Source organism: Piliocolobus tephrosceles, chromosome 8, assembly GCF_002776525.5.
Source record: "Piliocolobus tephrosceles isolate RC106 chromosome 8, ASM277652v3, whole genome shotgun sequence".
NCBI lineage: Eukaryota > Metazoa > Chordata > Mammalia > Primates > Cercopithecidae > Piliocolobus > Piliocolobus tephrosceles.
This window is the reverse complement of record NC_045441.1, coordinates 3,890,871-3,901,618: the sequence shown is the minus strand read 5'-3', so window position 1 is coordinate 3,901,618 and position 10,748 is coordinate 3,890,871. Positions and strand designations below refer to the sequence as shown.

Sequence of the window (10,748 nt, the reverse complement as noted above, 5' to 3'; positions counted from 1 at the left end):
GCCTCCGCCGTCTGACCGTGCGCTCCCCAGGCCTCCGCCGTCTGACCGTGCGCTTCCCCGGCCTCCACCGTCTGACCGTGCGCTCCCTGTGCAAGCACCACCCACGAGGTGCATCCTGGGGGCTGCCTCCTCCATGTTCGCCGGCAGTGTGGGGTGTGACGGGGCCCATGTTGTTGTCACCCCACCCTGCCCCACGGTTCCCCTGCACACGTGTCCGTTCACAAAGATTCTGAGTAAAAGGTCACAGAACAGTTTCCTCTGCCCTTCATATTTGGGGAGGAGGCCAAAGATCTGCAGGCGTCATCATCCCAGGCCAGGGCTGGTGACAGAGAGCAAGCGCCGGCACCCTCCTATGCTTCACGTGGGTTGGTTTATTTAACCTTCCTGTCTCAATGAGGATTTTCCTAAGTCTGGGGAAACTGAGGCACAAAGCAAGGAAGTCACCTGCCTGCAAAGACACCTGTGTGCAAGCCAGGACTGGAAAAGCTTAGCCTGCAGTACACATGCTGGCTGCCCGCTCCAGAACCCAGGCCCTTAACCACTGCCTTCCCAGGAAGACGGAGGGCGAGGAGGTTTCTTACAGTGCTTCATGTCAACTCCTGCGGCTGCCCGCCACTAACCCAGGCTCCTGCAGATGGCAGGGCATTGGCTGTCCTACAAGCAGGCTTACTACGAAGCCCTGTCTAATGTTTCCTCATGTCAGGTAGGAGGAATTAGGCCAGAGGTCAAGGCAGCGTCTAGAATCAGTGGTGCTTTCTCAAAGTAGGAAAACAGTTTTAAGGACTGTTTTCGTTCAAATTTTAGGCACCACTGTACTGGGTTCTATGACAGAGAAGCCACCAAGGTCCCGTGCGAGGATCCCTGGGCGGGGATAGCTGAAGCTGTGCACCTGGGCCCTCCCGATTCCCTCCCACCAGCTGGGCCTGGCAGCAGCCAGCAGCCAGCAGCCACCCGACCCCGACAGTGAAAGAGAGCTGCCCCACACTGTTGGCCCCCAAAGCTCAGAACACACAGGCCCTCCCAGGTCTTTCTGGTGGGCCAGGCCTTGGCAGGACTCCCACAGCGGGCCCCACTCTGAACCACAAGCAGAGTCATCTGTAGTGTGAGACCTGCCATCAGCACAGGGCTGCAGGCTGGGGGTTGTGCAGGGACACAGGGGCCAGCACCACTGGGCAGCCTTTCCGTCCCCAGCCTGCCTGTGCACCCTGTGGGCAGTGACTCCTCAGGCACGTGGCCCAAAGTCACAGGTGGTCTGTCAGGGGCTCTCCAGGGAGCTGGACACACTCAGGTTTAGATCAGGAACAGAACAGATCCCCAGGGCATTTGCTCAGGCTCAGAGCAGAGCAGGGAGCCGTCCACCTGCGGCGGGTGCGTCCATGGACTTCCAAGCCAACAGGGACAGCTGCCCGGACGGGCTGCCCAAGCCAACCAAGGGTCCTGTCCCATCGGTCCCTGTGGCTTGGGAGTCTGACACTTCTTGGTTTTCCTTTCTCAAGCTGCCCTAGCTTCTCCAAGCCCTGAGCCTGGGGCTCCCAGCTCTAAGCGATGCTCTGCAAGCAGCGTCCCTGTACCCCGTGCAGGTGGATGGACACAGGACAGCCTGAAAGGAAGTGAGGCCCAGCAGCCTTCCTGGGCTTGGAATGCTGCAGCCTAGGAAGTATCTTCCCAGGAAATCGCAGTCGGAGCCCAGCACGGAGTCTTGGAAGAAAAGACCCCGCCTTCTATCCTCAGGAGCACGCGTTAGGAGTGAGCCTAGGTGACACAGAGTCACAGCTGGACCCAGGAGGGGCACTCCGGAAACAGCTACATCCACAGGCGCTCAGTGGGACCAGGAACCCAGAAGGCTTGATGTTCAGGGGGTCTCAGAGAAACTCCACCCCTGTCCTTCCCAGCCTCTTGCTTAGTTGGGCCTCACCCTAGCCTGCTGGAGATGGCAGCTGTGCCATCAGAGAGGGAAATGGGCAGATTGGCGGAGATCACCCCGCAGGCCAGCAGAGGCCTCCGTGAGTACACGGCCCCACAGATGGCTGCTCACGGGGCCCAGAGGCCACCCCTGCGCCGCAGAGGGCACCAGCACACCCGGACTTCCCCGAGGCTTCATACAGCTCCCAGGCCCCACCAGCAGCGTGTGGGCAGAGGCCCAGGCCCCTTCCCGTCACTCAGAGAAGCTGCTGCCCCCAGAACACAGGGCGCCAGCCTCCCATCAACACTGGGTCCCGACCTCGGTCTACTCAGGATTCCTGTGTGGAAATGTCACTTCTGCCCCAGCCCTCTGGGGTACACCTGGCGTCCAGCTCTGCCCCCCATTCTGCTTAAGCAGGTGCTGGGAGACCCTGAGCCGGGGAGGCCGAGGTTCTGAGCTCGTGAGGGGTGCAGCAGTTTCCCGCACAGCGTGGGGAGCACATTTGCTCATGTCTCCCAGGCGGGCTGTACACTCTGAGGCCAGCCCTGGGCTCTGACACCCTCCCACTTTCACTGGGCCTTCTAAGCCCTCCTCTCCTGTCCACTGCTAGCCCATGGCCCGGGCCCGGCCTTGAAGCTGTAAAGACCTCTCACCCCATCCAAACGAGACTGGTCAGGTATCTCCCGCATGTCAGCCACCACTGGATTGGGAAGGAGGGGTGGTAGGTGCAAGGCTGGCCCTTTTTATGAGAGTAACTTAAAAAACAAAAACAGGTCAGGCACAGGGGCTCACACCTGTAATTCTAGCACTTTGGGAGACTGAGGCAGGAGGGTCACTTGAACCCAGGAGTTTGAGACCAGTCTGGGCAACACAGTGAGATCCTGTCTCAAAAAATGTTAAATGAAAACATTAGCCAGCTGTAGTGGCACATGCCTGTAGTCCCAGGTACTTGGGAGGCTGAGATGTGAGTATCGCTTGAGCCCAGGAGGCAGAGGGTGCAGTGAGCTAGGACTGTACCACTGCCCTCCAGCCTGGGTGACTGAGGGAGATCCTGGCTCCAAACAAAAAAATAAAAACAGAAGGAAGGGGTAGATGAATCCCATTTGTGTCATTAATCAATTCTCTTATAGAGAAAATAAAACGATTGAAACTGGGCCATCTTGGACAGCTGAGGCCCAGGCAGGGCCAGCTCCTTCCACCTTCCCAGCCAAAATGCTGCCTGCAGCCCCTCCCCTCCTGGCTCGAGATGCTGTCACTGTCCCTAAGAGACCCTGAGGCCTGCTCCAGGCTGAGTGGGTGAGGAGCCTCTCAGCAAGCGCCTGCAAGCGCCTGCATCGAGGCGTGCCCTCCTGAGAGGTGAGGCTGACCTGCAGCGTCCAGCTCGGCTGGAAATATTCGCCTGAGAAGGGCCCAGTCCTGGATGCCTCCCGGGGGGAGGCCTTGGGGTGCTTGTGCTGGTACCGACATGGGCCTGGGGAGGGACCTGCATGTGGGTGGCAAGTACTGAGTCATGGGGGAGGGTGTCGGGGGAGATGCTGGTGGTAACAGTGGGACGTAGGAAGTGAAACCAGCAGCGTGACTTTGGAGGTGCTGGGGGCGCAGGGCCTGGCGGAGGGGGTAGGGGAGCCAGGAAGGAGCAGTTGCCAGGGACGGCCTGGCCTGGGAGGGTGGTCAGGAGCTGGGGAAGAAGCCGGTGGTCTCTCGATGCAAAGGTGGGGCTGGCCTGGAGGAGAGGCCCACAGGGTCCCTGCTGGCTGAGGGTGCAGTGGTGGGCCCCGGAAGCTGAATATCAACCCTGCCACTGGGCAGGCAGCGCTCAGAGCGAAATGGGTGACTGGAGGGCACGTGCCAGCTCTGCTCCTCGAGCCTGGCCCAGGAGGGGCCTGCAGCACGGGGGTGGGGGGCAGGCAGCCCTTCTCTGTTGTCTCCCCTGCCTTCTGAGGAGGGAGCCTCTGGAATCTTTCATCGCCACTGCAACAAACTCAGGCTTTCATGTAGGAAAAGAGCCCACTTCTGACAAGGCTCATCTGGGCTCTGACCCCCAGCCTCTAAGTCTCCCACCACCTGGCTCCCCGTTCCCCTTTCCCTTGAAGGAAGTCGGCAGAGCGCGTGGCTGACGGGAAAGACGCCACAGCGGACCTGCCCGGCGGGGGGAGAGGCCAGGCCATTGTTCTCCAGTTCCAGGATGCCCCGCTTCCCCAAACAGCCTGGCAGCCGGGAACAGGAAGTCTCTGGGCACAGAGGCAAGCGGGGGACCACAGACAGGCAAGGAGTCGAAGGCTCCACCCACCTGGGCCAGTCCAGGCTCCCACAGAACCCCTCTGCGGCCAGGCAGGCACGTGGGGCCCGGGCCATCACCCTCACTCGGACGCAGGTGTGGCGATGGCAGGGGAGGGGTGTCTACGGCAGCGCCCAGAACCTTGGGCAGGAAAGGACCCTGGCTAATGTGCCTGGAACAGCTCAGTGACAGGGAGCTGGGCTGGCTGTGAGGGTCGGGCACGCGTCACGAGTCTTCTGTGACCAGGAGAGGCGGGAACACTGGCTCATGCGACTCGCCGGGTCCTGGCATGCTCTGGTCATGTGGGTGCCACCTGCGGCTCCCAGCCTTCAAAATGTACACCTTGCTGGGCATGGTGGCTCACATCTGTAATCCCAGCACTTTGGGAGGCCGAGGCGGGCAGATCACCTGAGGATGGGAGTTTGAGACCAGCCTGGCCAACATGGAGAAACCTTGTCTCTACTAAAAATATAAAATTAGCTGGGCGTGGTGGCGCATGCCTGTAATCCCAGCTACTCGGGAGGCGGAGGCAGGAGAATCGATTGAACCTGGGAGGCGGAAGTTGCAGTGAGCCGAGATCGCACCACTGTACTCCAGCCTGGGCAACAGAGCAAGACTCTATCTCAAAAACAAACAAACAAAAAAACCATACACCTCATGCTCACTCCTCCGGGAGCCATGGCTGACAGCCCGCAGGCAGGATACTCTCAAACCAGCTCCTGGAGAAAACTCCCAGGGACCCCTGTTCCTACCCTGAGCCCCGCCAGAGAGAAGGTGGGCCATGGAGGCTTGTCCACCCAGGTGTGGCCAAGAAGAGGGTTTCCTCACACTCTGCTGACCTGCTTTCCTTCCATGCCTCTCAGCCCAGCTCCTGACACAGGTGGAAACCTGACCTCCTTGGCTTTAGAATGTCCCCCAGAGGCCACAGAGCAACCCGCCCCCAGCCGCCTTCCCTCTCAAGATCTCCAGGTAATGCCTGGTAAAAGGAGGACTCCAGGGAGAATGCTGGGGCAAACATGCAAAGCGCATCACCTTCCAACCGATGGAGAGTGAAGGAAAAGAGGTACCGTTCGGCTTGTAACCTTCACTGGAAACAGAAACCATCCTCATCATTGATACCTGGTGAACTGCACAGAGAACAACCTGCAGCTTTGGAAGCTTATAAATCCTTCAGTATTTGTCAGCTACTGGTAAACAAAAATGCACACGAGAGGACTTTCCACCCGAACCCCACCTGGAGGCCAGCATTCCCAGGTCCCGGATGGTGTGACAGCACGCACTCGAGGGCCGGCTCAGACACGGCGAGTGGGACGCACGTGAGCACAGGGAGGAAATGCCAGCAGATCCTGCTTCACGTGACCACCTCCCAAGAATCGAGCCATTCTTAGCCTCACAGACGCTGGCCGCCTCCCTCTGGCTCGGCCTCACGGCGGGGCAGGCATTAGCAGTCCAGGCAGCTTCTCTCTGACTCCCCGCAAGGAGGGGTGCGGTGGGCAACAGGCTGGCCCCGCACAGTTCCACCTGCAGGAGAGCCCAGCAGAGCAGCCCTTGCAGGAGGCTCTGTGTGTGGGGCCGGCTCAGCTTTTCTCCGGCCATGCCCACGTCCATTCTGTGCACGGAGACACCAGACGCACGTGCTCCCCTCTGCTTCCGACCCCAGCCTGCCCTCGGCCTCCGCTGTGCCTCCAAGCACTCCTGTGTCCTGTGGGCTGAGTGAGCACAGCCAGGCCTTCGCTCCACAGTAGACCCTTCTATTGATTTCTTCACAGAAAAAAGGGCTCATAGCCAACATCTAAAGCACACTGAACACCAGGAGCGGCTGCATGGACCTGGACACGTGTCTGCCTGACCTGCCCCTGGGCTCTTGGTAGGACGCCCTGCAGCAATGCAGACAGGGGCCTGCAGGGAGAGGCCACATCCCCAGGAGCCAGGCTATCAGAAAGGTGGGGCAAGAGGCCAGCTGTGCTCGCTTTGCAGTGCGGTCCCGTCCAAGCACGGCCCCTCATTTCTGGAACCCGGCTGTAAACAGCAGGAGGGAGGGGCGGCGGCGCCTGCCAAGGGAGGCAGAGGCCCTGCGGGGAACTTACCAGAGGAAAACAAGTGCTCGCATCCTGGGGCCCTCACACGCACGCGCAGGAGGCCAGGCGTGCTGCTGATAAGAGCCTGCAGGTTTGCAGAGAAGTGCAGCACGCAGGTCCTCACCAGAGTTCTGGTGGCCACCTCTGTCCCGCTATGCTGCTCACTGACAGTGTCCAGGGCCCACAGCACCAAGAGGCTCGGGCCACAAAGTAAAGGTGAGAGCCTGTGGTGCCCGCAGGCGGAAGAGGGTACACGGGGGGCTCTGTGCAGTGCAGGCAGGAGAGGGGACATGGACTCTGTGCAGCGCAGGTGGGAGAGGGGACGTGGGAGGCTCTGTATAGTGCAGGCAGGAGAGGGGACACAGGGGGCTCTGTGTAGCGCAGGTGGGAGAGGGGACGCGGGGGGCTCTGTACAGTGCCACCAGCAGGCATCTCTAGGGAATGAAGGGGTGCAAAGACAGAGCACACTGAGGGGTCCCGGCCCTTGGCAAGCTCTGTGAGGCAAAGGCGGCTGGCCAGGGGTGCCCTCCTGTCAGTGGCTGGAGGCAGCACACAGGGCACACAGCGAGACAGCCCTCCCGCTCCGATCTTCTAACCACAGACCCTGGACAGATCCGGGGGCCCTGGGCGCCCCGTGAGGCCAGGCCAGGCTGTTGACTGACACCCAGTCGCAGTGGCCGGTGTTTCCTGGGGACTCAAGTGGAGTCTGCGGGGTGATGTCCTCAAAATGCGCTGCCACTCTGTGACAGCCAAAGCCATGCAGCCTCGCAGGCAGGAGCTGGGGTGTGAGGGACCACAATCCCGAAGAACCCCATCCTCTGGACCCTGGCACAGCAGGAGGGGAGAAGCCCGCAGAAGCCCGGACGCCTCCCCCCTCAATGGCCCCCACTACTGTGCTTGGAGCAGGTGCATCCTGTCTGGAGCTTGTGCTGGCCCGGCGAGTAGAGCCCAGAGCCCACCCCCAACTACCAACATCCCCCAGATTGCCGCCTGCCCGGCCGAGGAGGTTCTAGTCAAGATGTATTAGTGAGGGGCTGGACAAGGTGAGCATGTGAGAAGCAGGGGCTGGGGGCCCAGCACCTGGGGGTGCTGTGGCAGCACCGTGGCTGGGCACACCCGGCGATGGCCTAGCTCTGCATGCCTGTCACCACCTGACCCTCACTGCGGCTGCTGGGCGGCATTCACTAGGATTGCACAATTACCTACACCTCCCGTCCTGCCCGCCAGCCTCTGGATGGGAATTCCCACATCCACTCACCCGCCCATCTGCCAGCTGCCTGCATGCTTAGCCCCAGGGCCACGTTGCCTGCTGTGGGGCGCACGCTGCTACTGGCACTGGGGGCCTTGGGCCCTGGCCCCTCTGCCCTCTCCTCCTCCCGAGCCTCCTCTTCCCACCCTGCTGTGGCCCCGTGTGTGGTGTGGGTCTTGCAGTGGCAGGACTCTGGTGGCGGTTGAGGACCCACTCCCATAGCCAGCCTCTGCGCTGCTCCCGCCTCTGGGTATAGGAACGATGCCGTCTGCTCGTTAGCCTGAGATGCTTTCTACTCCACTCTGAGAGCAGGAGGTCAGCCAGGGCCAAATGACATGCTGGACATCAGGCTTCCCGAGATAGCTGCAGGTCCCGAGGAATGCCTGTGCTTTGGTGGGGGTAGAATTCTTACTCTAGGATGGCCCCAGCCACTAGGTTCTCGTTCAGTGACGTCAAGACCGGCTATATCCCCATGTCCCCAGAGCCTCCTGTGGGCTGTGACCCACAGGTCACCCTCCCTGGAGCCCAGGCTCTGCAAGGACTCCAAGGTGCCGGGTCCTGGGCTGCTGGGAGGGAGGGAGGTGCAGGGCTGACCATCCACATTGCCTGTCCCTCCTGGCACTGGCAGGATCCGAACACCACAGGCACCTAGTAAACTTCAGGAAATATAGCACGGGGCCCGTCCAACCAAGTCAGGATGACCAGCCAGGCCTTGCAGCAGCCCACAAACAGTGGGCTCTGAGCATGTGGGGCACGCCAGGCTCCCTGTCTGGTACCCAGCCCCAGCTGCTGAAATGAGTGCAGCCACATCAGCCCCCGGTCAGGACCTGATGCGGCCATTTTTCAATGCTCAACTTCATTTTCCCAGAAATGCGCCCAAGGCAGCCTCACTCTGTGGTCTCCAGCTATTCCTGCGCCACGAGAAGGCGCCCCTATACCTGCAGCACTTCTGAGCCAGGGTCCTGGGAGGGGACACGAGCTGACCACCTGTTCCTTCTTTCTGCAGGGTTGCGAGCCTCGCCGACTGACATGTGGGGCTGCGGCTGGTTCAACGGCACAGGGCTGGTGGAGGAGCTGCCTGCCTGCCAGGACCTGCAGCTGGGGCTGTCACTGCTGTCGCTGCTGGGCCTGGTGGTGGGCGTGCCAGTGGGCCTGTGCTACAACGCTCTGCTGGTGCTGGCCAACCTACACAGCAAGGCCAGCATGACCATGCCAGATGTGTACTTTGTCAACATGGCAGTGGCGGGCCTGGTGCTCAGCGCCCTGGCCCCTGTGCACCTGCTCGGGCCCCCGAGCTCCCAGTGGGCATTGTGGAGCGCGGGTGGCGAGGTCCACGTGGCACTGCAGATCCCCTTCAACGTGTCCTCACTGGTGGCCATGTACTCCACCGCCCTGCTGAGCCTCGACCACTACATCGAGCGTGCACTGCCGCGGACCTACATGGCCAGCGTGTACAACACGCGGCACGTGTGCGGCTTCGTGTGGGGCGGTGCACTGCTGACCAGCTTTTCCTCGCTGCTCTTCTACATCTGCAGTCACGTGTCCACCCGCGCGCTGGAGTGTGCCAAGATGCAGAACGCAGAAGCCGCCGACGCCACGCTGGTGTTCATCGGTTATGTGGTGCCTGCACTGGCTGCCCTCTACGCGCTGGTGCTACTCTCCCGCGTCCGCAGGGAGGACACACCCCTGGACCGGGACACGGGCCGACTGGAGCCCTCGGCACACAGGCTGCTGGTGGCCACCGTGTGCACGCAGTTTGGGCTCTGGACGCCACACTATCTGGTCCTGCTGGGGCACACGGTCCTCGTCTCGCGAGGGCAGCCCGTGGACGCACACTACCTGGGGCTGCTGCACTTTGTGAAGGACTTGTCTAAACTCCTAGCCTTCTCCAGCAGCTTCGTGACACCGCTTCTCTACCGCTACATGAACCAGAGTTTCCCCGGCAAGCTCCGGCGGCTGATGAAGAAGCTGCCCTGTGGGGACCGGCACTGCTCCCCAGACCACATGGGGGTGCAGCAGGTGCTGGCCTAGGCGGCCCAGCCTTCCCAGAGAGAACGTGACTGTGGTGGACGCAGAGCAGTTAGTTACCCTGAATGCCTCCGCGTCCTTCCAGAAGGAGATGAGCTGCTGGAAGAGAAGTAGGAGGGGTGTTTTTCTTGAAGTTTTCTTTTTCCCACAAATGCCACTCTTGGGCCAAGGCCATGGTCCCAGTGGCTGGCATCTGGCGTGAGCTTCCCCGAGGCCTGTGCGTCTCCTGAACACACAGCTCAAGGTCCACATCCGCAAAAGCCTCCTTGCCTTCAGCTTTCTCAGCATTCAGTTTGTCAATGAAGTGATGGACGCCTAGAGCCAGTGTATATACTTTGTGGTTAAAATACTTGATTCCCCCTTGTTTGTTTTATAAAAACAGATGTTTTCTAGAAAAATGACAAGTATTAAAATGAAGGAAACCCTATGAAGGAATGGCAACAGCCGGGGTGGCTGGGCCCTGGCAGAGGGCGGCGGCTGCTGGCCGGGCCTGCTGGGTGTGCCGCGGTCACCATAGGGTTCTGAGAACATTTCACAGAAGTGCCTGAGACACGGAGACAGGGCTGGTGTTAAATGGAGTTACTTAGTAGCAGTGACGCGCTCTCAGTCACCAAATGTCCCTGACACCCTCCCCAGCCCCCAGAGATAACATCAGCTGAGGCTTTTTTCAGTATGAACCTGTTCTAAATCAACTCCTCAAAGTGTGCACAAAACTAAAGAATATAAATAAACAAAAGAAAGGAAGGTGTGTTAGGATTTCTGACTGAATACCAGAGCTGAAGGGCCTCCCGAGGGGACAGAAGGCTGGAGGCTGTGTCACATGGGGTCTGGCAAGAGGGTCAGGGTGGAATCTGAGGCCAGCTCCCAAGGCACCTGGGACCAGCATCCGCCTCTCCTCGGCCCTGGCAGCCTCAGGTGGGGCCCGGACCGGCCTGTTCCACTTGGGCCCACAGGTCTGTAGTGATGGGTCCATTCATAGTGAGGCGGGTCTTAGTGAGGTGGGTCCATCTGTAGTGGGGCAGGTCTTAGTGAGGCGGATCCGTAGTGAGGCGGGTCCGTAGTGAGGTGGGTCCATGTGAGGCAGGTCTTAGTGAGGCGGGTCCATAGTGAGGCGGGTCCGTGGTGAGGCGGGTCCGTGGTGAGGCGGATCCGTGGTGAGGCGGATCCGTGGTGGGGCGGGTCCGTGGTGAGGCGGATCTGCAGTGGGGCGGG

At 60.7% G+C, this 10,748-nt stretch overlaps 2 protein-coding genes across 5 annotated transcripts in view; one reads left to right on the top strand and one right to left on the bottom strand.

Annotated features, from left to right (window-relative positions):
* The window catches only part of GPR146 (G protein-coupled receptor 146), a 15,070-nt gene extending 4,792 nt beyond the window's left edge, over nt 1–10,278 (top strand). Inside the window, exons 1-3 of one of the 3 annotated variants that reach the window (XM_023188491.2) lie at nt 6,274–6,475; nt 7,166–7,302; nt 8,515–10,278. In XM_023188491.2, the coding sequence (XP_023044259.1) occupies nt 8,538–9,539 (1,002 nt within the window). In that variant the 5' untranslated portion in view covers nt 6,274–6,475; nt 7,166–7,302; nt 8,515–8,537 and the 3' untranslated portion in view covers nt 9,540–10,278. Of the gene's footprint in view, nt 1–5,950; nt 6,476–7,165; nt 7,303–8,514 lie in introns of those variants that run through there. The other 2 variants (XM_023188489.2, XM_023188490.2) reach the window with 2 other exon arrangements.
* C8H7orf50 (chromosome 8 C7orf50 homolog) overlaps nt 1–10,748 on the bottom strand; it is a 121,493-nt gene that overhangs the window by 40,250 nt on the left and 70,495 nt on the right. The window lies entirely within an intron of this gene.